The following is a 26532-nucleotide window of genomic DNA, read 5'->3' on the forward strand; positions in this document are numbered from 1 at the left end:
AAACAAAGTTTTAAAATTGAGTTTTTCCCCTGAAGTCCAAATAATTGTGGTCTAGGTAACCATTAGGGTAAACATTTCATATGCTCCTTCCTTTGATAAGAATAGATTCATGCAGAACTGTATATCCAAGTGTGTGTGCAAGAGATACTCACATGCATCACGAACACAAGCACATACACTCACGGGGACAGACACACCGCTGAGTTTTTGGTGTTCTAGGCACTTCGTATCCACACTAAGACTGACACCTTCCCATTACATTGAATGAATTACTTCTTTGGAGGCAGGACATTTTCTTCAAAGAAGCCCTGTTTGATGACATTCCCTGCTGGGAAGTATCCGGCCACCATGAAGGAAGACCCATCACTTGCAGATGCCTTCCTCACGCCCATCTTCTTTGTATTCTTCCATTCCATTATTGTGAAGTGTCCAGTCCCAGAGGCGAAAGCAGGCTGTTGGGAGTTGTAGTTCTTGATTTCACTGTACCATTTATCAGCCACCTCCTTTCCTGCTATGTAATCCTGGGCAAGGCCTTCCCCTCTCTGGGCCTCTGTTAAATATAAGCAAATATAGTACAACACATAGACTTGAGTGATCCTATGCAGAAAGCATGGACTAATGGCCAATGAGAGGCTATCAAGCATGATGAATATGAGGGGAGGAGCAATCTGGTGGTGAAGAGAGATGATTTCAGATTTAGACACATTTGTGGATGTAAATGAAGCTGTGAACAAGACATTTGGACACCAGGGCTGAATCTTCAAAGAGATGTTTGAATTCAAGATAGGATCGAGAGATAATAGTAGTTATAACCTTGGAAATAGATGCACTCACCTGGAAAGGTCTTATTCAGTGAACAGAAACAGATGCTTGGCAAGGAACCTAGGGGAGCACCACAATTCCACATGCAGATGGAGGAAGTGTGAAAGGGAGGAAGACTGATAGGGGAGCTTAGAAAAACCACCAACCAAGCAAAACAAATTTGAATGGTATTATGGAATCCATGGGAGAAGTTTTATTAGAAAAAAAAAATCCTTAAAGGTAGCCTCTTGGACCAGGTTTTAACTCCTTCTATAAATGTCAGGGACTCAGGAGCTCTTCATGAAGCATCACTACTCTTCTCTGGTGTCACCCTGTCCTCAAGCTGGCACATTGTTCTGGGTTTTTGTCTGACTTACTCCCTAGTCCCCATCTTTCATTATTTTCCCTCTGTTTCATAAGCAAAATTATTTTTTCTCCCATCCTTCATATTATGCAGATTTTAGTTACATGGTCCAGAGCCCTCATATTTGCTCTTGTTTCCTTCACTCTGAATTCAGTAGAGAGTCTCTAGACCACAGGATTGAAGGTGCCTGAGATGCCTTTACTCCACTGTAGTTCCTCAAGTGAGTATGAAAATTTGGTCCTGTTAGTGACATTCTTTACCTCACGACATAAGAGAACACAGACATGTACATATAGTGCATATACCTAGAAAGGACTTATTTGAGGGTATGTATTTAGTGGACTATTCAATGGAATTCTACATGAGCTAGATAAATAAGTCAACCAGCATGGTAAACTGGAGTGCTGATTATTTTGTTAGAAAAAAGGGAAAAAATGTTTTCTTAGGAAAAAAGCGAGACCCTCTCATTAGGAAAATTTCCTGATTGTATGGAAACCAATGTAGTTTTAAAATAAATTTGAAGCAGATTGTGAGGAAAGAAGGGAGGGATATTTTCTGGCAGGTTATCTGCCTGTTTTGAATAAAGACATTCTTAGGAATCTGTGAATAGAGAATCTGGAATCCTAGTGGAATGGAAGATTATTATTAGTGAAAACAAAAACCCACACCGTCTTTCCTATTCCAAATGTGCTGGGTGTTCTGCCTAACTTCATCACTGGGATTGTGACATGACAACTCTTTGTCTTATGAGTGATTTTTGAGCATCACATCTATAAGAACTCTTGTCTAACAACAGTCCGAGACACTATGTGACGACTCAGCTGCTGATTCCAGTTGAAATTTGTCATCATCCGTAGAATTCCATTTGGATCTGCCTAATTAAGTGGCTGAAGGAATTCACCAGAGTACCTTGGGAAGAGCTGGCAGAAAAGAACTAAGTAATTAAAAAGCTTTACACAGTCAAGATGATTCCTGCTCAAACCAAGCCTGTCATTATTTTTTTTTAATTTTTTGTTCCTGCCAATCTCCTCTTTTTTACCCCTAGCCCTTCTTGAATATTTGTGCAGAACGGCTTACTGCTAACAAAGCAAGTCTCAGGAAACGAGTATGGCATCCATAGAGAAAGAACAGAATTAGAGGAAAACGGATAGAGGCTAACGAAATCACGCATACGGATTTTAAAAAGGACAAGATCAAGTAAAATACCTTACATTTATCATTCTGTGAAACCTGGAGACAATTTTTGACTCAATAGGCAGGAAATTAGACACGAGATTCAGGCATTGTTAATGTGACTTTCATACTTGAGTCCTGACTTGTTGTAATGAAAGTCACCTCTCTGCCTCTCCTGGAATTCTAGCTTTTATGACATTTTTGCCAAGCTACCCCTCTATCCTTTAGTCATTCATCCTAATAGTCCACAGCAGCACAGAGTCCACATCACAAGGTACAGCCTTTCTGCTTCTGTAAATGAGTTCAACCACTTCAAAAGCCACTCCCTTTGTTCCTTGATTTCTCTTTGAGCTCCTAGCAACCACCATTGTGCCAGAGTCTAAATTTAGATGCATTTCATGCATCTCTCTGAATCTCCAAATTATACTCCATCAGTGCACAACTGAGATTAAACCTTGGGCTCTTCGGTCTGTATAAAGCTAACTACTGCACACGTATTTCTTTTTGCATGGAAGCCTTACCAAAAGTAGGTGCACAGGAACAAAAAGGCAACGCTGAGATCTGTTACAAATGGTGGAGCTACCAGGTCAGTCATTTGTTACTTTCTGAACATCCCTCTTTCTTCTCCTCTCTGTCATTATGAATTCCTCGCAGTAAATTCCACACTTCATTTCTCAGCGCCTCTCGTGCAAATAATAATTTCTAATTAGGTTGGCTCATGCAACCTGGTAATTTAAGTCAGGTAAACTCTCTTTAGAAAGTTAAGAAGGAGGCAATGGGTCTACACAGGGTGGTTGAAGAAGCACTCCTCAGCATTTAAATCTATAAAAGGATTATGCCAGCATATGATAGGCTTTACCTCCCTTATCGGAATTTTCAGTGCCATTAGAAGAGAGAGACAGGAATGCAATGTGACGCGGAGTTAAAACCTGAGGGAATTGGTATGTTACAAACCAATCAAGGCATAAAATGCAGATGATGCAAAGGATGTGTTTCCAAACACTGGCTGGAATTCTGATGAAGACTACACCAGTGGTGCTCATTATTATTCTAACTCCCCTTTTAAGAGTTATATACTAAAAAGGAATCTGCAAAGCCATTACCTTCATGTTTTTACATCCTGATCAACTTTTAGAATCTAAAATCTCTGTCAGGAATTTCTCCTGTTTTTAAAGATATTCAAGGAACAAACTGTTAGGCCTTTAGTAGGAATTAGTCCCAGCCTTTCCACATTTAGAGAAATAGAAAACTCATAGGTCATTTCTTCGATCATCTAATTTGACAAAGACATGAAGCAAAGGTTAAGAATAAATTTTCTGGAAACCTGACAGGATAGCCCTTAAAAATCAGCAACTACAACAGTAAAACACCTCCTTACCCAGTAGCAAGTACACATTTTGTTCTTGTTAGTTGATCTGCAAATTCAAAATGTGTAGCACATAGTAAACCTTCAGTAAACGTGCTCATTAAATAAATAAATAAATAAATAAGAATTAAATGCATATTGGTCACTAAGGCAGCCAGAGGTACATTACAAATGCACACAACCTGTGCTTCACTACCCATCTCTTAGCTGACTCAACTGATTTTTTTCTTTCAGGTTGGCATCTGACCCAGTGATTGCTCCTACCTTCAATGTCATTACTTTCGTAAGATGTACGTTCGCAATGTAATGGCCAAAATGATTGTTTTCATAATTTTTATATTCAAAAACTAGTAACACTGGACTCTGAGCATTCTTGGGTTTAACATTTATAGTTTTGGCTACTGGAAAGTGTTTCCTAAGCTCATGACTTGGAAATGGTCATTATTTCTGGAGCATTGGTTTAACCCTGAGCTTTACGATCCTGGCAGGCAGAAACTGGTGAGGTACTAAGTGTAGCTGGCGTCGTCTGACATCTTCATCTCAACAGATCTTTGCTTATCATGGTGGGACCCTAAGTCTTTATATTTGCAAGAACTATCTGAAATTGTGATCTTTGAAACTGAGGGTTGGGTGAAGGCTTTTGTCCAAGGGATCTCCGATGAACAAATGAAGGAGAAAAATCAATTCTGTAAGGGAAGCCTAGGGAAAGCTTTATAGTAGGGAAGATTGTTCATTTGCATGTCCAAAGATCAGTAGATCGTATCCAGGGGTACTTGATGAGGGAGAGATACTTAAGGGTCTGTGAAACTAGTATATGCAGACATGGAGGCACAAAACATCCCCATGGATGACATAGAAGTAGCTCAATATGGCTGAAGCATAGGGCATATGTAGGACATGTTCCTGGAGGATGTGCTTCATTTGGTAGGTCATGAGGGGCTCATTTGTTGAGCTTCAGGTTCAGAAATAACAGGATTGGATGAGCTTTTAATGTGTGTCATGTGATCAAAAACTGCATACATGTAAGAATGCTTTTTATATTCTGTTTTTAAAGGAATTTTTCCATTTTGGGTCTCTCTGGAAGTTGACCCTAAAGAAAGCTTTGAGTAAAACAATTTTTTTCTTAAAAAAATGTTTACACATTTATCTTTTTTAGGTAATCCCTATAGTATTGTGACAGTAACACAGATGAATTTATCAGGCTAGTTGTCTTTTTGCATGCCTGTAGGCTAATCCCACTGGGATCCCTGAGAGCCAGTGTCAAGTATACATTTAGGAGTTTTCCATCCTCCCCAAACCCATCTGCTCTGGCTTCCTGAGCAGTTGACAGAGCAGGTATTCTTGGTAAAAAAAAAAAAAAAAAAAAAAAAAAAAACCTCCAATGCAACTCAATGTGGGTTTAGGTGGATGTCCCTCAGGTGACAAGGGCAAAAGTGTGTATGCCAGGGCACCAATGTCATCTACTATCAGAAGGATTCCAGGGATACATTGACAGTGAGAAAATACTGCTTATATTTGTACAAATCCATCACCACAACTAGAAAACTATTTTAAGATATATAGGAGAGGGGCATCAGGTTCAAATATCATGTTTCTCTACATACTCCTCTGCATTGTTGAACTCATAGAGTTTTTTTTAACTTATTTCAATTTTGTTTGATTCTCCTATAACCTCTGGACATAGGTAAAGATGATGAAATTATTCTCGTGTTAGAGATGAAGAAATGGAGTTCAGAGGAATTAAAGATTTTGTGATTTAGCTATAGTAGAGGCCAAGTATTCTTCCTGCTGTTTTTTATCCTCCATTTAACTACCATAAAAGGAACATTTAGCTTGTCCATATCTATCTCAATGATGATTCATTTAAAAATTAAAATCATTTTTATTGGAATGCTGAAACGATCTGTTAGAAGGCGGTGGAGTGTTAGTAAAGTATCCTTCAGAGAAGGCACTCTAAGAGAGAAAATGAAGCAACCTAGTGCATACTGCTTACAGAGTTTAATTCAGGCTAACTTACTGACGGAGGGATCAGGTGGACAAGTGATCTGGGGGTATGCAGCTATTCTCCACCCCTATTCTCTGCCAAGTCCAGACCTTAATCCTCAATTCTTACAGAGCAACGGCATGGCGAGGTCACAGGGTAGGTTATCTAAAGTGGAACCATCTGTATACCAGAAGATCTCTACTAGTCTTCTACAGTGGGGCCTTGTGTGTGCCACTTTAGGGAACAGCAGAAGAAGCCTTACCTCATTGCGGTCAGAGCTTACATTAAACCTCCATGGGGCCTGGAATAGGTAGCCTCAAAGGAGGTCGTTGAGCAGGCATGAACAAGATGAAGGGTCAAAGATAAGATCAACCTTGTCAGCATTCTTACACAATTCAAATATTTGCCACTTATTTTTCTATTACGTAAGAAGATACAGTCTCCTTTTCTGACCAGGGCTGTAAAAAGTTATGGGCCACACATAAGGAACAGAGAGAATATGTGAAGGTGGGAGTTGGGAAGGTTGAATGGTAATTGGCAGGTCACCAACTTGAGAGAGGAGTCATGTTGCAGGACAGAAAGGTATTACAAAACCAGAGTTGAGTTTCGATTTTTACTCTGTGTGCTGAAGGGTTACTAAGTAGATCAGGGTAGATTATAACCAGACACTCAGAAATATTAAAAAGATCAGTTTAAATAATCAATGGGTCAGAAACTCGGCAGGCAAACTGAAACAAGAAGATGAATTACAAAGATTAGATGAGGTGATCAAAGATTTGGAGCATGAAAAATGAGTCTAAATATACCAAAAATGTATGACAAACTCGGAGGTCAGCCATTTAGATAATTGGTCTGGGAAGCAGGAAATGGGAAGACGTTGTAGGAAGGACAGAACTTGGACAGTTCATTGGCTGTAAAACAATAGAATTTAAGTTCCTAATGTTTCATGACCTTTGGGAAACTCTTAAAAAATGTTCCTGCTTCAGAGGAACCAATTCCAGAATTAGCATTTGGGAAGAAACTGTTCCATTAATGGTCTAAAACATTCTGTATATTTTTTCACTGAAAGTAGGTCATATACAGGCGTGCTTTATTTTACTGTGCTTCCTTCTATTGTAATTTGCAGAGACTGTATTTTTTTTATTTTTTTTAAATACTTTTTTAATGTTTATTTATTTTGGAGAGAGATAGAGACAGAATGTGAGTGGGTTAGGGGCAGAGAGAAAAGGAGACACAGAATCAGAAGCAAGGTCCAGGCTCCGAGCTGTCAGCACAGAGCCTGACACAGGGCTTGAACTCACGAGGCGTGAGATCATGACTTGAGCCAAAGTCGGATGTTCAACAGACTGAGACACCCAGGTGCCCCAAGACTATACTTTTTACACATGGGAAGTTTGTGGCAACCATGTACTCAGCAAGCCTATTGGTGCCATTTTCCCAAAATTTGCTGATCTGTGTCTCTGTATCATATTTTGGTAATTCTTGTGATATTTCCAGATTTTTAATTATTACTATATTTGTTGTGGTTATCTGTAATCAGTGATCTTTGATGTTAGCTTTGAAATTGTTTTGGCGTGCCACAAACTATGCCCATATGGCAAACTTAATCAATAAATGTTTATAACAAATGTTGTTCCACCAACTGACAATTCCCTCATCACTCTCCTTGTTCTTGGGCCTCCCTATGCCTGAGAAACAACAATATTGAAATTAGGTCAATTAATAACCCTACAATGACCTCAAGAGTCACATGTTTCTCACTTTCAATCAAAAGATAAAAATGATTAAACTTAATGAGTAAGGCATGTTAGAAGCAGAGCCAGACTGGGACGCCTGGGTGGCTCAGTAGGTTAAGCGTCCGACTTTGGCTCAGGTCATGATCTCACAGTTCGTGGGTTCGAGCCCTGCGTCGGGCTCTGTGCTGACAGCTGAGAGCCTGGAGCCTGTTTCAGATTCTGTCTCCCTCTTTCTCTCTGCCCCTCCCCTGTTCACGGTCTGTCTCTGTCTTAAGAATAAATAAACATTAAAAAAAAAAAAAAGAAGAAGAAGCAAATCCAGACTAAAAGCTAAGACTCTTGTGCCAAACAATGAATCAAGATGTGGATGCAAAGGAAATTAAAAGTTCTATTCTGTGAACACACAAATGATAAGAAGGCAAAGCAGCCTTATTGCTAATATGAGAAAGTTTTAGTGGTCTGGATAGAAGATCCCACCCTTGAGCTGAAGCCTAATCTGCAGTAAGGCCTTACCTCTCTTCAATTCTATGAAGGTTGAGAGAGGTGGGGAAACTGCAGAAGAAAAGTTTGCCGTTAGCAGAGGTTGGTTCATGAGATTTAAAGAAAGAAGCCATCTTTGTAACATAAAAATGCAAGTGCTGCTGTCAAAGGTGTGTAAGTTATCCAGAAGATGTAGCTCAGGTAATTAATGAAGATGGCTACACTCAACAATAGATTTTCAATGTAGTTGGAACAGCCTTCTATTGGAATAAGGTGCTATTAAGCACTTCATAGATAGAGAAAAGAAATCAATGCATGGCTTCAAATCTTCAGAGGACAGGCTGACTCTCTTGTTATGGGCTAATGCAGCTGATGACTTTCATTTGAACCCAATACTCATTACCTATTCCAAAAATCTGAGGGCCCTTAAGAATTATGCTAAATCTATTTTGTTTGTACTCTATAAATGGAACAAGAAAGCCTGGATGACAGCACATCTATTTATAACACAGTTTGCTGAGTGTTTTAAGCCCACTTTTGAGATCTACTACTCAGAAAAAAGATTCCTTTCAAAATATAACTGCTCATTGACAATGCCCCTGGTCACTCAAGAGCTCTGATGGAGACTTACAATGAGATTGTTTTCATGCCTGCTAAGAAAATCCATTCTGCAGCCCAAGGATCAAGGAGTCGTTTAGACTTTCAAGTCTTATTATTTAAGAGATGCATTTCATAAGGCTATAGCTACCATAAATAGTGATTGCTCTGATGGTTCTGGGCAAAGCAAAATAAAAACTTTCTAGAAAGGCTTACCATTTTACATACCATTAACAACATCTGTGATTCGTGGGAAGAGGTCAAAATATCAACACTAACAGGAGTTTAGAAGAAGTCGACTCCAACACTCACGGATGATTATGAGGGGTTCAAGACTTCACAGGAGGAGATCACTTCAGAGGTGGTGGAAACAGTGGGAAAACTAGAGTTAAAAGTGGAATCTGAGATAGGACTGAACTGCTGTGATCGCAGGATAAAACTTGAGTGGAAGAAGAGTTGTTTGTTATAGATAAGCAAAGAAAGTGGTTTCTTGTGATGGAATCTACTCCTGGTAAGATGCCGTGAAGACTGTGGAAATGCCAGTGAAGGATTTAGAATATGACATAAATTCAGTTGATAAAGCAGTGGCAGCATTTGAGAAGATTCACTCTAATTTTGAAAGTTCTACTGTGGGTAAAATGCTATCACACAGCATCCCATGTTACAGAGAAATCCTTGGTGAAAGAAGGAAATCAATTAATGCAGCAAACTCATTGCCATTTCATTTTGAGAAATTGCCACAGTCACCCCAACCTTCAGCAACCACCACCCTGATCAGTCAGCAGCCATCAGCATCAAGGCAAGACCCTCTACCAGCAAAGAGATTATAACTCAGTGAAAGTTCAGATGATGGTTAGCCTGTTTGAGCAATAAAGTATTTTTTAATTAAGGTATGCCCATTGTTTTCTTAGACACAATGCTATTGCAGACTTAATAGATGACAGTATAGTGTAGATGTAACTTTTATATGCACTGGGAAACCAATAAGTTTTTTTGACTTGCTTTATTGCAAAATTCACTTCCTTATAGTAGTCTGGAACCAAGCCTGCAATATCTCTAAGGTGTGCCTATATAGAGAAATAGGCTTAAAGTAATCATTGGTAGCTGTAAACATGCAATGCACTTTTAATGAGGAGAGAAGATACTGGCAGTGTTTTTCAGAGCTATTATGAGCAAAACCACTCTGGGAAGACCTGAGCTCCAAGTGGCTTTTATCAATAGCATCCCCAGACAGTTGCAAGTCTTGCCAGGCAGGTGTTACTAACTCGTTCTGTCCATTCTGAATACTGTAGGAGTATTGTCTGCAACATGCTTTTGAGTCACTTCAGCTCAGATAGACCTACTGTTTTAACGGTGGAAGAGAGGGATCTTTAACTCAGAACTTAAAATAAGAACAAAAGATTTACTCAAAACCTGTTTAACCTACCTGAAAAATGAATTACTCATAATTCCTGTAACAGTTAGCTTACACATGCATAAACAATAATAAATTATAAAGGACACACAGTTTGGTTCTGATGATAGTCTGCAAACCTGTCTACATCTGAGAATTGGTGAAAGCCTTAGGCAGCTTGTGGTAAATGTTCCTGTCTCTTTCTTGGTCTAGTTTGACTGTCAACACTAGGTTTCTTTGGATTGGCTCTTGGTTATTCACTCATTCTTTTTTTTTTTTTTTTTTTTTTTTTTTTTTTTTTTTTTTTTTAGAGAGAGAGAGAAGGAGCATGAGCTGGGGAGAGGTAGAGAATCTGAAGCAAGCTCCAGGCTCGGAGCTATCAGCTGAGGGCCCTGATGCAGAACTCGATCTCACCAACTGTGAGATCATGACCTGAGCCAAATTCGGACGCTTAACCGACTGAGCCACCCAGGCGCCCCCCCAACCAATCACTAATCCTTTCTCTGTATCCCATAAACTCTGTGCCACCTGTGTTAGAATACTCGTGTCATTTTGAATTTTGAGTTTTCAAACAAATTGCAGAGAGCTCTTGGTGACTATACGTAAATTGCTCAAAGATCAATATTAGGTATCTTTTCAGCCTCTATGTCTGGCCTGCCTTTTCTCTCTTGCTTCAGTTAGCTTGGTTTCACTGTTCCCTTCCCTTCTTCCCTTGTTCCTTCCTCGGCTGCTGACCCTGGGGGTGGGGGTGGGGGCTGAGAGACCAGAAGGTGCACAGAAGGAAAGTTACTACCTGCTGTATTTTTAAGTTACTGGATTCTTTGTTTCTGATAAACTTTCAGGATGATTTACCTCCTACAAAAATGCATTCAGTATATACGTATAAAACACGTGTTCTTCAATGTATGTTGCAAAAAGTGTGTGTGTGTCTCTGAGTTGCATAGGAGTTGGAAAAGGAGAAAAAGGCCTTAATTTTTAGCACACAACTCGCACTTTCTGATTAGATACGATCTGATAATTTCCTCCCTTGCTCATAAAGCATTGTAATCTAAGGGATCATATAGAAATTTCCATCCAATTAGCTCATGACTCTATTGTTTGGCACAATTTGTGTAGGTCTCTGAACATAAGTTGGAAGACACAGAACTACACACTCTGTTGATTGCCAGATTCCTCCTGGTTAAAAAGATGTCTCACATAGAAAGAAAACAAACGAACAAAAAACAACAACCAAAAAAACCCCTCCTTACTAGGCAAAAGTCGAAACTGAGTTTAGTTCCAAATCAGCAAAGCAGTTCTTCTTTAGTTAGACAAGCTATTGTTTGAAAAGACAAACCTAAGTGTACAGCTAAATGAAAGATTTTGTACTCATCAGGTGGCAAATTTCAGGTTTAGGGCTTAATGGTGTAAAACTACAGAAACTGACACAGGGTCACTGGACAGGAAAAATGCTTTTAGAAGCTGGAGTCCTTGATTAAGAGGTGACAATGTAGTACTTCCATCACACTGGAAATTTTTATGCTGTTTTTTCAGCATAAAGTATTTAACATATTTGTTAACTCTAAAATAAACAGGAATTGTTATACTTACTTTAAATTCTATTTCAAGTTACATGCTAAAGAGTAGGTGGCTCCGGATTTCTCTCCAGAGCCCTGGGAATATACCTCAGGAAGCTGAGTTCATTTTCTTTAGTGATCTCTCTTTCGAAGATTATTTAGCCCCAGTCCACATCTCCTCTTTCCTTTCCCCAGGCCAAACTCGGTATAATGTCTTCTCCTAGGTTCCCCTGTCATGGACATGACACAAAAATAAATGACCTGTTCTTCCCTCCTTCACTTCTATTTCCTTGCCTAGATTTGTTGATCTTTGCTCCATTAGCTCACTCTCCTGAGGAGAGCGGTGGCAGAGTTAAAAGTAGTGAAAGGCGGGAATTTGGCTACAGGAGCCTCTCTTTCTTGTGTCTGGAAGTGCATTGGAGACTGACAGTCTAAGTCAAAGCTCTGTAATGATTTGACGTTGAATAACAAATTGGAACGTGGTCAAAGGACAAAAAAAATCTAGAGTAAATAGATATGAGTTTATTTTGAAGGTATCAAACCGTGAATGCATACTAGAACCAAAGTTAAAAGGTTAAGCTGTGATATGAATAAGAAGGTCATTCAAGGAAACTTGATCTTCCTTTCAAATGCAGCTAAAGGAACAACTGACAATAAAAGAAAATGTGGTAAAGAGGCAGCTAAGAGACACAGCTGAACCGGTCTCTCAAAAAGCCTTCAAGTAGCTCCGATGCCTTCCCGATGTTTCGAAAATACATCTGAAAGGAAAAATTTTGCATCCTAGTATCTTGACATAAATATCTTTAAATAATTCTAAGATTCATATTAAATGGTTCATCATTTCATACTTAAAGATAACAGAATGGTAATGAGATTGAAAGGGTTATAAACACATACTGTATTTTATTAAATGGTGTATGGACCATTTAATGTGCTGTTGAATTCACTTTGCTAGTGTTCACTTTTGCTGGTATTTTGGCGCTGTGCTTGCCTGGGGGAGGGGCAAGGCATTTGAAGTGAAACTGAGCCTCTCATTCTTCCAATGTGTCCTCTTTTGTTCCTCCAGATCCTTTTTTTCTGCCCTTCTCTACCCTGCTATCCACAGAGGTGGACCTATTTGGACTCATCAGATGTCTTCAATAGCCTCTGTCTTGTGGCCAGATTCTTGAATGTAGAGCACAGGGAGGAGTCTCCTGGGAGAGAGAAAACAGAAGCCAGGGCCCTTAATTCCCTACCCCATTCTTTTCCTCTGAGGAGTCACCACTGGCCAGCTGTTTCCTATAACGAAAGATCTCCACTCCTGCCAGCCTGCCTCTATAGGTCCCTTTTTACATACTGTTCTGATCATACTCTTCCTCCCTTTACGCGTTAAGAGTAGTAACAGAAAGAACCGTTATGCCAGTTCCCAGGTAAGGCATTATCCCTTAGAATTTCCCTATACCTGCCCACATGTTTTTAAATGTAGTTTTATTGAGATATAATCGATATACAAAGAAGTGCACATATTTAATGTATACAATCTGATGAGTTTGGACATGTGCATACAGCCATGATACCATCACCACAATCAAGGTAATAGGCATAACCACCTTTTAGAATTTCCCTTTTATTTTGTAAGTACACTTAACATGAAATCTACCTTAGCAAATTTTGAAGTGCACAAAACCATATTGTTAACTCTAAGTACCCTGTTGCGCAGCAGACCTCTAGAACTTATTAATCAGTATAACTGAGACTTTATGTACATTGAATAATTCCTCATTTTCCCCATCTCCAAGCCCCTGGAAACCACTATTGTATTCTTTGCTTCTATGAGTTCCATTGTTTTAGATACCTCCTATTTATCTTTCTGTGACTGGTTTATTCATTTAGCAAAATCTGTGTTTTTATACACTAACAATAAACCATCAGAAAGGAATTATTTACAATAGCCAAGGTACGGAAACAACCTGTGTCCAGTGACAGATGAATGGATTATAAAAATGTGATAAATGAACCTGGCTAAATGAAAACAGCCACACTTTAAAAGTAATTATTTTGTTATACTCTTCTTAAACTATCCAACTTGAACCTGCCATCTCCTTCCTGCCAGAACCCTGAGAGATACAGAAGATATCAGGCAGGCAAAGTGAGTAGAAGCACTCCCAATATTTTAACTTATTAGCTATGTAAATTAGGCAAATGGCATAGCTTCTTTGAGCCTCACTTTTTAAATGTGTTAATGAAGATAACCATTCCTATTTTTACTAGGCAGAATAAATGACCCTTAAAGATATTTACTTCCTGGGGTGCCTGGATGGCTCAGTTGGTTAATCCTCTGAAATCAGCTCAGGTCATGATGTCACAGCTCGTGAGTTCCAGCCCCGCATCGGGCTCTGTGCTGACAGCTCAGAGCCTGGAGCCTGCTTCAGATTCTGTGTCTCCTCTCTCTGCCTCTCCCCTGCTTGTGTTCTCTACGTCTCTCTCTCTCTCTCTCTCTCTCTCTCTCTCTCTCTCTCTCTCTCTCTCTCTCCCTCCCCCCCAAAAAAATAAACATTTTAAACACAGAAATTTACTTCCTAATCCCCCCAAACCTTTGAATTGTTATGTTCTATGGTAAGAGTGAATTAAATTTTCAGTTGGGATTAAAGATGCAATCAACTGTACTTAAGGAGATTAACCTGGATGATCCAGGTGAACCCAATGTAAGTACAAGCATACTTAAATGTGGGTTAGTATGGATGTGACCAGGTGTGAGAAGGACTTAAGTTTCCGTTTTTAGCTTTGAGGTCGGAGGAAGGAGCCACAAGCCAAAAAATGTGAACAGCAAGGGAACAGATTCTCCTCAGAACTTCCAAAAGGAGCACAGCCCTGCCGATACTTGATTTTTAGCCCCGTGAGACCCATTCTGGACTTGCGACCTCCAGAAATGTAAGCTAATGAATTTTTGTTGTTTTAAGCTGTAATGTTGTTTTAAGTTTTTGTAATTTGTGGTAGTTTGTTGTGGTGGCAATAGAAAAGTACTATTGTGTGGGTTTGTCTTGAGAATTGGATAAAAGAGTGTAAAACCTAATGTTTCAAAGCTGAATGTTGGAGTTAGATATCTCTGTTTTGAGCTTCTCCCAAAATAGGAGCACCCAACATCAGCGACCCATTGCTCAAAAGGCTCAAGACAAGAGTTTTGATTGGAAAGGAATCCGAGCTTTATGCAAGAAGGCACCACCTGGGGATAAGGCAGATTCTTGTCCAAAAGCCCCCTCTGAGGTTTCTGCCTGGTTCAGAGGGTTTTAAGAGAGTTTAGGGTAGTTAATCAGTGAGGAGTGTGCAGTGGTCTGCAACATTTCTTCATCACATGTAGACTATACAGTGCCAGCTAAGGACATTATCTCCACTTCTGGGGTTGCATGAGGGGGTCCATTTTTTGTTTCGTGATGTGCAGGAACACTCTGTTCTATCTGCAAAGGAGGGCAAGGTCCTCAGATACACAGAGGAGGTTAGTAAAATCACCTGTGTGACCTAAAAGAAAAGAAGAAATCTTTTGCTCAAGAAATTGCTAGGCTAATCAAAAAACTGAGGCAGCCACAAACAGACTTGTTGGCCTCTGTGGCCTGGGAGAGGTTTGGTTCCTCAATCCTCGAGGTGAGTGTTCTCTCTGCTATGGACCAAGGCACTTAGGTCAGCAAGATAGGAGGGTGTTAACTTGAAGCAAGTTAACCTTTCAGACCAGTTGGACTCCTGTTCCAGTAACTGTTAATTTGGTTCAATTATTTAACATATCTCAGTGTCTTCATCTACATGTAGGGAGATAATAACGGGAAATACAAAATTTTTGCCAGTTTATTCTTCACACTTCTTTCTACTTGGTAACCTCCCTAGATGGCCAGAATTATGTACATTTTCTCTAGAACTTATGATGTAATCCATAAGGAAAGAATCTTGATAATCAGAAGGGGAGAATTAAGGGAAGCCCGGAAGAGAATTTATGCCAGAGGGGTAATGTTGAAAAGTGAATAACGTTAGAGTCAGACAATATTGCCTCCACTCCTGAAGAGTTTAGAAATGGTCCACTGTCATATGTTGGGGTTTTGGGTGGGTGGGAAGGGGTAAGCAGAGATGCGGGAGTAGCAAAGGCTCCTGTCACCCATACTGGCCAGCTACATAGAGCTGGGGGAACACTACCAGCTGTAGCAGGCCTTCCTTCAGCATTCTGTGTAGACCGTGATTCAGCAATGCAGAAGAAATGAGCTGTCTGCTGCTTTGGATTCTGTGGGATAAAAACCTCCCATTACAAATGACTGCACATGATGATCTAGGAGAATGACCAACTTATTGACTATAGTCTGTACAGAAACTTACGTAGATGGTGTGGACAATGCTCCCTCACTGCCAATCTCACTGGCTCAAGATAAGCCCCTCATTACCCAAAGAGAGTAAGGTGTCTCTGACCTCTGCAGAAAAGGGTTTGAAGCTAATAGAAAACCCCCAGCTCCTGCCTTACTATTGAACAATTAAATAGCACGAGCCTATACTCGATAACCCCCTCACCATGTGAATGGAGAGTTAATCCAAATTTCAGAGGATTGAAGGAAGTAATGCTATGACCCTGATAACAACAAACAATATAATTTTCCATGAACACTATAGTTTCATGGCATTAATAAGACTTAAATGTATTCTTACTTTTTTTTCTTATAATAAAAACACAAAATACATAATACAATGAGTTCCAAAGAATGTACTCGTTCCCAGCCATGTGGTTTCCCCTCCAGGAGGCAACCACTTTCATAGATTCTTGGATTCTATCAAACTATTACATATACTTATAAATATTTATTATCGTTTCCTCAAAAATGACCGCATGTCGAGCAGTTTTTGCCCTTGGCTTTTCCACATAACTATATATGCCAGAGTATTTTCCACATCAGTAAAATTTGGTACTACTGAACCAAAATTATGAAAGTGATTTGTAGACTATAAAGTGTTTACAGTGTATATTCGTTTTCATAAAGTCAGTATTTACTTGGAAACTAAACCAGTTCTGAAAAAGATTTTTATTTCTAGCAGAACTGATTGCTACCCCAGATTAACACTTTGTTTCAACTTTAGGCTGATGAAGATGTGCTCCAAAGCATAGTTTGTATAGTTTGACAGAAAAAAAAGTTGTGTGGTTTTGAACCGTTCTCTCTATGCTGGTGCTTTTTAATTCAGAAATATCCCCTTCATTGTAGAGTTGGCAACAGGTGAAAGTAGAAAAAACCTGTTGTGTGTGTATCCTTGTGGTAACTGGCCCTCTTTAAAGTATGTACAGAAGACCATGTCCCTTCAAACACATTCTTTTTTTAACGTTTGTTTGTTTATTGTGAGAGAGAGAGAGTGAGAGAGCGCTCACACAAGCAGGGAAGGGGCAGGGCAAGGCGGGCGGTGGTGGTTATGGGCAGAGGATCTGAAGCAGGCTCTGAGCTGTCAGCACAGAACCTGATGCGGGGCTCAAACTCACAGACCAAACGATCATGACCTGAGCCAAAGTCAGACACTTAACTGCCTGAGCCACCCAGGCACCCCTCAAATAGACTCTGTAATTGCCAAGCAATGAATATAGACTAGAGGACCTATTTTCATCTGTGGCCAGAGATGGATGTGCAGTCAGAGTTTGGGTTTATAAATGCAGCCTTCCACAGTAAGCAGGGTGAGCAGACATGTGGGAGGTCTAACCAGCTGCTGCAAACATGGGCCCTTAGGGTCTGATTACAGAGGCTGGATGGACTGGCCTACTGCATGCGGGTCCAACTCCTGCTTGGCTCCCTGTGCTGAAGTCACTATCTTTTAGGCCGGAATCCAAGTTTGACATCATTTATCTACATGAACAGGTGCTCCCATAAAATGAACCACATAAAAAGCAAATGCTATGGCAGAGCTCAATGATTTCCCACTTGATGTTTTTCTAGAGGGTATGTTTGGAGGCAGACAGGGTTTCTCTACAGTCTCAAGAAGCTGAACCGAGAAAATATAGAGATCAACATTTTCCAGTGAAAAATAACTGAAAGTTCTAGAAGGCTCTATTTTGAATAAGTTCTTTAAAAACCTACCAATCCCTGGGACGCCTGGGTGGCGCAGTCGGTTAAGCGTCCGACTTCAGCCAGGTCACGATCTCGCGGTCCGGGAGTTCGAGCCCCGCGTCAGGCTCTGGGCTGATAGCTCGGAGCCTGGAGCCTGTTTCCGATTCTGTGTCTCCCTCTCTCTCTGCCCCTCCCCCGTTCATGCTCTGTCTCTCTCTGTCTCAAAAATAAATTAAAAAAAAAAAAGTTGAAAAAAAATTTTAAACCTCTGTTAGAAATATCTGCTGAATTTCTGAGGACTGAATAATATGAGGACCTATCCAATCTGAATAAACATCAATTTTCTAAGGCATATTCTGTTCATCTTATTACATCAACTCAAAAGGCTAGATCCCCTCAAACTCTAAGAGGACAATGCAAGATTTGAGGGGTAGGGGGCTCTTAGAATATCAGTATGATATTTTTATATCCTTTCTTCATTATATGTTATCACAAAATTAAAATATTACTGCTTAGCAGGGGGAAAACAAAAAATAATTGACCAATCTCTTAGAAAGATATCCCAGAATTTTCTTATTTTGAAAAGTGTAGTTTTTAGATTAAAGAAAAACTATAAGATGAAACATAAAAAATATCTCCACAACATTCACACAAATTGTCGCTGTGCAAGTGAACTGTAGGCTATAAATGTTGGCTTTATTTTGAATTTTGTATTTGAGTTTTGATGTTTTGAGAAGTCTATTCTTAGCTATATGAAACATCATGTGGTTGGATTCTACTTTTTATCTGCTAATTAGAGTTAAAGAATCTGATTTTTTAAAAAAGAGATTTTATATAAATTGAACATCTAGAGTCAACCACCTCCCTCTCAGAATTGTTCAATAGATATTGGGATCACAAGTTTAAAAATTGCAAATCTTTTCTTGCTCCAATATTTTTATCTTAAGATAGAGATACACATCCCCTTACAATTCATCTTCTCTCTTGAAGGAGTGTTAGCTAAATCTCTCTGACCATTTATCCCTACTTAAGAAAAAGACAAATTAAAGTTGTCCTATATTGCACAGTTAAAGTTAGTTTACAGTAGAAATAGTTCTGATGAAACACAAAACAATTATTTGCACAATGTTAAATATCTTCTGCTAGTAAATATGATTACACTGAGGGTAAATGAAACTCAGAAATGCACAGTCTTAATGGAACTACTATTTTAGTGATCTGTTAATATTAGCATTTTCATCTTATGAATTCCAGACAGTCTTCTTTAATCAACCTTAACTGGGACATTCTATTTTATATGTCATGTTATTCCATTCATAAAATGTGGTTATGGGAGGATAGAACTTGTGGAAAAGGTAAGGTGTAGTTTAATGTCTGCTTTCTGGAAGCTGAAAATAGATTCTGCTTTAAAGATTTACCCAAGAGAGCAGACTGTTTCCATTCTCTTTGTGAATTCTTCCTGATAGTCTATATTTTTTTTTTATTTGGGGAAAAACTGGCAAGTCTTGTGTTTATTTTTATGTCCAAGCAAGAAGCTCAGTTAGTGGTCTCATATGGGTACAGGTAAAGGCGACTTAATATGCTTGGGTGCCAGGTGATAGGGTTGATCAGGAGGCGTTGTCACCAGGAAGGGAAAAGTCATATATTCAGTAAATATATTTTCATCATAGCCACTCTTTGATGGACTAAAAGAGCAATGACATTGATTTACATGGGAGACCTCTCTCTGGTGTACTATGATCTCCATGTGGTCACAGAACTGAAACTTTATAGTTTATATATCGAACTACGTTTGTTTCTTTTTCCAAGTCTGCAGTGCTTCCATGGGAACATGAAATTTATTAAAATTGTGATTATTAATGTGAACAAAACAAAACAAAGAACATCTTCAAAATTAAAATTCAGAGAGAAATTGAATCCCATAACAAAGTATTCATTTATATTCGAAGAATGCTAATAATCTTCAGTCTTTGTACATGAGATCTAAAATTCAATCAGTAAATCACCTTAACAACAGAATCCAAAAATGAAAAAAAGCAAAGTACATTTTTTCCAAGATAACCACTTGCTGCTATTGATCAAAGCTTGATCTAGGTTTATAAGCTATTGACAAGCTACAGATGGGATTTTATAGATTTGTCAATGTAAATGCATCATCACCAAATGTTTCAGTAATGTTTTCTGTTAGCTATCACTCTTGGGTGTAGCATGAGCAAACACAATGACTGTTCTTTTTTCTGTTGTGCTAATCATGCTCCAAAGAATGAACAGCTTTAGGCAAGGAGGTGATTCATGTCTTTATTTGCCATTCAAATGCAATTCATTTGCTAGTATGAATTGCATAGGTACTTCCTACCCTGCTGCTTACTTAAATCCAGCTTTGTTACTACCCATGTTCAGTGTGATTTCAGATTTGTGGATTTTAAGGCATTATTTCAGATACAAAGGTGTCAAAAATCAAATGATGCCAGAAAATATTACTTCTAATTGTTATTGTTGCAATGGACTTAATAAACCGTGTGGAAGAATTCTTATTTATAGTTCATTACCCCTTCTGAATTTAGGGACTCAATGTTAAGGACATCTGTGAGCCTCAGAGCTGCAGAAAAATCTGGGGTGTTGGAGGTCAGAGAGAAGATCTTCCATGTATGCAGGTGTCAACACAGAGAAAAGGCAGGAGCATCTTTCTCTTCCTGTGTAATTAAATTTTGCTATTGTTTTCCTGGAGTAAGCCATACAAATATTTCCAGATGAATTAGAATACAGCACATTGTAAATGGAGACTCTAAGGGGCACCTGGTGGCTCAGTCAGTTAAGCATCCAACTCTTTTTTTTTTTTTTTAATTTTTTTTTCAACGTTTATTTATTTTTTTTGGGACAGAGAGAGACAGAGCATGAACGGGGGAGGGGCAGAGAGAGAGGGAGACACAGAATCGGAAACAGGCTCCAGGCTCCGAGCCATCAGCCCAGAGCCCGACGCGGGGCTCGAACTCACGGACCACGAGATCGTGACCTGGCTGAAGTCGGACGCTTAACCGACTGCGCCACCCAGACGCCCCAAGCATCCAACTCTTGATTTCACTTCAGGCCATGATTTCAGGGTTGTGAGATCGAGCCCTGCATCGGACTCTGTGCTGACTGTGGAGCCTGCTTGGGATTCCTTCTCTCTCCCTCTACCACTTGTGTGCACCCTCTCCTCCTCTCTCTCTCAAAAAAACAAACAAAAAAAAACCAGGTTTAATTAATTACAAAATGGAAACCCATCATTTGCGAATCTGTCATTGTATTTGATGTTCCTCCTTTTCAAGGCTCTTATATTCTATCTTTCTTGAAAGGCCCACACTCAGTCCTCTCCCTTAGATTGCAGTGCTGGTTATTCTGGAAGATAACTATGGATGTCTTTAGCTCTAATGGCTCCCCAAAGTGAATTCCAAATATACACATAATCCACACTTTAAGACCTATCACCTCAGACATAATTCCCACATCTGGTTAAAATTCATCCTGTTTTCATATGCTAGGGGTTATAAAAGATTTATATACATGATTATCTGTAACCATATTAAAATCTGAGCCTCCTTTAAAAAGTTAGACACTTAATTAGGCTGTTAAGTATCCTTATATGGTAGGAACATTATCCCAGAATTGGGAGGATAAAGTCCTAAATGTAACCTTCCCTCTAGAGTCCTTCAGCACAGCTGGACCTGTTTCCTTTCCATCAGATTTCCTCTCTGTCAGATGGAGACATTGTCTAAGACGTTCTTTTAAGCCCCCCCTGCCAACCTCAGAACAATTTTTGCTGCGGATTTATTTGGCCAAGGAAAATACACTAACTACGTATGGCCCAATTTTGAAATTATGCTTAGAAGGTGAAGTGCATATGCATGTGAGTTTTAATTCTTAAGATCATTATAGCCATGGGAAATAGAGCCTAATTGAGAGAACTTCTTTTTCTGCCACATCACAAAAGGAAAAGAAAGTTTTAGAAAAATTTCATGAGGTTTCCATTGCATTAATCAACTAATTTGTTCATGTGTTCATTTAAATATCAGACATCACTATTGGCGTACTGCTCTAGCATTCCAAGAAGGTTTTGGGCTCCAGGGCAGGAGCTACCTTTTGGACTGCTAAATAACTAAGTGACTAAAATACTGTTTGTATATTACCATCCTTTGAGACTCTTAAACTGTGGAATTTCTACAATGTTTTCAGAATTGTTGTAAAATACCAGGGGCAGGTTTCAGATTGCGAAAGCATGTCAACTGTGGGTAACTTAATCAAATCCCATGGTGTGGTAGAGTTTTCTTCCTTATAACATTCCTTGACTAATTGATACTAAATGTAGATTTTATTTATTGTTTAATGTAATGTAGTTTAAAACGTTTAAAGAAGATGCAATATTTATAAACTGTTTTCACTTAAAAAAACAACAGAAATTAAAAAGGTCAACACATTCTCCTTGACAACTGGTCATTTTGCAATATTAAATGTCAGTTCAACCTTGGGGATTCTAACTTCCCAGAACTTACATGAAGAGATTACTGAGAATAAAAATCACTTTGACTTCTCTTGTCCAATATGTGTAACACTATTTTCCAGGTCAATTATTATTAATTTTTGAGGGGCATTTAAAAATAGACCTGAATATAGCAACTAAATTTCTATAGTTGACTATACAACTCATTGAAACGAAAGAAACCAAGAAAGTTGTTAAAATAGGCCTCAAGCATCTTCATCATGAGCATAAGTAAAATTATTGTTAATGTCATTTGAATATAGTTTATAAAAGCAGGCTGATGTTCAAAAGCTGTGGTTTTGAGTGGCTTTTGTGATGTTGCCTTTAAAGCTCAATACTCCATATATATTTTTCTTGACTCTCTATTATCATCTGAGAAAGCCATTTTCTCAGAGGGTGGAGGGGAGAGGGCCTCACCAGCATTCCCTTTCTGTAACCTTTCTGTCTGCAGTGTTCACCTCCTCATTTCCAGGATACATCTACATTCCTGGCTGTGCAGTCTACATGAACACTGGTTTGTCACTTCTCTGCAAGCAGAATACAGAAGTGTCATGTACCCATGCTTGGTAATCGCTGCCATCAGGATGCACAGATTAAGCCTTTAAATAATAGAAGAAGAAGAGGAAGAAAAAGAAGGAGGGGAAGAAGGGGGAGGGGGAGAAGGAGGAGAATGAATGCAGTTGCAGTGGTCTCTCTTGCTTTGGCACTCTGCGTAAATATTATTTATCATTTGAGAGGTGACCTGTTGTGGTAACACCATGAACAGTCAGGACAGGCCTTTTACACTGTTCTGACAGTTCCTGGGCTTAGGGCATGGGCTAAAGTAAAGTCTAATCAGAGTCTGGTCATTCATCTTGCAGTTGCACAGCCAAGGGCGCTTAGCGGGAAAACCATGGGGGCCATCCCATCTCCTTTCCTCAAGGATGGGATTGTGAGAAGCAGAAGGGATCTTGCCAACCACTATAGGGTTGTGAGTTTCATCAAGTTAAGAGGATTACTCAGAAATGAACTGAATCAGAGTCCAAACATCTTCCTATAATCCATGAGCTAAGTGTTCAAGTTTCCAAAGCAAAGATAAAACACAGGCTGGGTCCAAGATTTAAGCAGTTAAGGATTTAGGTTTAGAAAATCCAGAAGGTAGTCCCAAATAAGTGAAGTTCAAACAGGAATGGAAAACCTATCCTGGGGGGTTCCAGCAAGCAGGATATAACATGGCCTGATAAACCAGAATCATTTCTAGGCTAAAAATGTCTAGTTCCCTCGTATTTAAATTCTCTTCATGAAGTCATGAACAGGGCTGCACAAAATGAAGGCCTGAATATGCTGGTAGGGAATAAAAGTGACAGACTTAATGTTAGACTTGGCCCAGTTATTTACCATAGCATACTTTTTTTTTTTTTTTTGCTGACAGGTAGAGGGTGCTCAGCAACCATTAGCAGGTTTGAAACAGTTTTGTCTCTGAAACCAATTCTGACTTTAAACAGGATATAAAAAGAAACACAACTTAAGGCTTAAAATTCAGTCCTTCAACCCACAAGCCAAACTATTGCTATATTTAATGCCATATATTGAACTTCTGATTGATTTAGCAGACCTGATCCTATTCCATGTTGTGTCTAGCTTCTGGATCACTGTGCTCTTCCCAGTGACCAATCTCCTCTTCGTTTTTGACCAGTATCTCATCCTCTTTGCAACCAAGGCCTTGTCTAAATTAGAGACCAAGGCTATCTCTAAATGTCAGTGCAGTGGCCAGGGAATTATTGAAAAACACTTGAAGAGGCAGGCATTGTGTTGAAGTAGATATATGTAATATCATTTGACATCCTATTTCCCACATGAGGAATGTCAATGCCAGTGCGTTACTTTGGTTTATGTTTGGATGTTGTGTATGGTCTATCAGTCTGGAGTTTTTCCCAGCATCTGTACCAACTTCAATGACGATGTTTAGTTCCACTTCACGGCTTTTCCAACTGGCCACATACCATGATGGTGGATGAGGGCGTTTCATTCACGTAAAATATAACATTATGCTGCCATTCTATTTATTTCCCCTTTAAATGAATTTAAGGATGGCCTCCTTTCAAATAACTGCAAAAGACCAATATCTGTATTGCCTAATGAATAATAGAATGTATTACAGTGCTATTCATACATTTTCCAATGTTCATTCAAATGTTTATTGGGAGACCAGTTGTATAATAACAGGGATAAATGGATGCCTGGGTAGCCCATTTGGTTAAGCACCCTACTCTTGATTTCAGCTCAGGCCATGACTTCATGGTTCATGGGTTGGAACCCTGAGTCAGGCTCTGCACTGACAGCTGTTAAAAAACAAAATCACGGGGATGAAAAGGTGAACATTCCCTGTTCTTAAGCAATTGACATTATTGTGAAAGAGGCTTAAATAATTATGTTGCAATATGACAAGTGCTTATAAAGGTTGTATAAAAAGCTAAAGAGGGTGGTACTAAGAGACGTTAATAATTTTGCTGTTTTTGCTCAGTTGTATTTTTTTTTATTTGGGTTATCCAATGAATTAAAGAATCCTGGTATGATGTTATACATTTCTTTATAAATCTAAAACTGTTTCCTTGCCATGTATTTAAAGGTCATTCAGATTTTCCAAAATTACATGCCAGCTTGTTGCTATGCATATGATATCCCAGTAATCTTCTCAGTTTTAAATATACTTTTGTCAAATATGATTTCCATGCTTTCTGATATTTTTGAAACTATAGTCAACTCCAACATCCTCAGCTTTGTTATGAGTGAATGAAATATTTATAGAAAACAATATGATGAACTTGTGCATATTTTAGTCACTCTGCTCCATTTTAAGCAATATTTTTCTGACATACTGAAAGAGATTTATCAGCATAGTGCATTCTGAATCAAGTCGATACAGCAGTTTTACCCTAACCTTTTCAAAATTGCCTTCTTAAAAAAGTTTTCTTGTACTTCAGGAGATAGGCAGCTGTGTGAAGTCATCCTGGGAGCAGACTGAAAGCCCCATCCTAAGCAAAGCGCCTGGTGACCTGAGTTAATTGGATACTCATCCTGAGATCTCTGTACAGTGAAATGTGTTAATTGCATTGCCTTATCACAACATAATGATGCAATTAACTTGGATCACCAGGATGGACTGTTTGTTAGCATACATCTTATTTCAAAGATATCAATACCCACAAAGAACGGCACGTGTTCTGTCTAGGAAGCTTTGACGTATAATTGTTGAAATGTGCTTTTTAGTGGATATGCAACCTCTAGTGACCACAATCTTTGGGGGGGAGGGGGGTTTCTCAGCATGGAGGGAAAAGAAAGGAAAATGAAAAATTTAACCAATTTACATACTTCTTTCTTGCTCAGCACATTTACATCTAGTGATCCTAGTTCAGCAAGCATTTTCTTCTTCCTTTTGGCATGCTTGGCTTCAGGTTCCTGTACAACTTAACTTTTTTGCAGGTTATCAGTATCTCAGTAATTAGCTAGAGGGATATATATGTGTATTGTGCATTGCCATTTGGGACAACATGGATGGATCTAAAGGGTTTCAATTTTTTTTTAGTAGAAACAATAGAGAAAATTAACAGCAATATCCAGTATTTGTATAGGTAGTAAATTTGCCATAATTCCAGAATCCTGTGTATCACCTCTCTGTGGGATAATAAAACACAGGTAGAAAAGCCCATCTTGGACTTGTTTTTTCATGTAGACAAAAGCACCTGCATATACCTTGCAAATATTATGAGTTGCCTTAATGTCATGAAATTAGGGGCCGTAAGGATTGTTAACATAATATTCATTCCCTATTGTGTTGAAAAACTTAGTGCTAGAAGTAATGCTCAGGATAGTAATGACATATTTGAAGTTGGCATCTCTTTGCTCCAGATGTGGAGAATGATTTCGGTATTCGTATGTTCTCTCTCCCCACCCCTCTCCGCCCCCACTCTGTTTCCCAGGCTAAACAGGTCAAGCAAGTGCATTATGCATTTTCTTTTCTTGCTGTGATTTATTTTAATATAAGGTTGATAACTGAAAGTGGGAACCTCTTCAATCTACTTTGCACAGTGTACATCAGTGCATAGTCTTGGATGACTAAAGAGTCTCAGGAACTGCTCCATAGCTAAGCCTTGCCAGATACATGCAAATATCCAGGTGTAACACAGGCACTTGCTATCTCTTTTTATCAGTTATAAATTCCTATATCCTTCACTTTCACATAACTGAAATTCAGTTTTTAGGAACAGTTTTTGCAATTTATCTTAACTTCTCGTTTTTGATTTAAAAAAAAATTTAATTGTTCTTGTTCCTTATAATTTCTTGTTGCTTTTCCCAGTCTGATTTTTGTGTTATGTCCTTCTGGGAAGGCATATGTTAGATTAGTGCTTCCATTTCATCCTTGTCTGTACTCTTAACATGGACCTGCATTGGTTTATGCCTGGTGGTAGAATAAAAGACCCCCTTTGAAAGTAGAGAAGTTCATTTTCTAAGATTCTAAAAGCCATTATTAAATTTTATTCTGAAAATAATT

The 26532-nt window shown here is 38.9% G+C and overlaps 1 protein-coding gene across 1 annotated transcript; it reads right to left on the reverse strand.

The window, feature by feature from the left end:
• Positions 1-269: 269 nt before the first annotated feature.
• On the reverse strand, positions 270-24009 carry LOC124508329 (Golgi-associated plant pathogenesis-related protein 1-like). The gene is made up of 2 exons (XM_047074700.1): positions 23865-24009; positions 270-550 (listed from the first exon to the last, which is right to left on the reverse strand). The coding sequence occupies exons 1-2, from the start codon at positions 24007-24009 to the stop codon at positions 270-272; spliced, it is 426 nt and encodes a 141-aa protein (XP_046930656.1).
• Between the last annotated feature and the right edge of the window lie 2523 nt (positions 24010-26532).

The sequence above is a fragment of the Lynx rufus genome, unplaced genomic scaffold (assembly GCF_022079265.1).
Source record: "Lynx rufus isolate CCGP_SWC_20201006 ecotype Redwood Valley unplaced genomic scaffold, mLynRuf1.p SCAF_13, whole genome shotgun sequence".
Classification (NCBI taxonomy): domain Eukaryota; kingdom Metazoa; phylum Chordata; class Mammalia; order Carnivora; family Felidae; genus Lynx; species Lynx rufus.

What these genes read in the sequence shown, in the direction of transcription:
- LOC124508329 (XM_047074700.1), bottom strand. Translation starts at nt 24,009, where the DNA reads ATGAAACGCCCTCATCCACCATCATGGTATGTGGCCAGTTGGAAAAGC. An exon ending in ACATCCAAACATAAACCAAA is followed by an intron (nt 551 to 23,864) that starts GTAACGCACTGG and finishes TATATTTAACAG; the next exon opens with AGGCCCAGAGAGGGGAAGGC.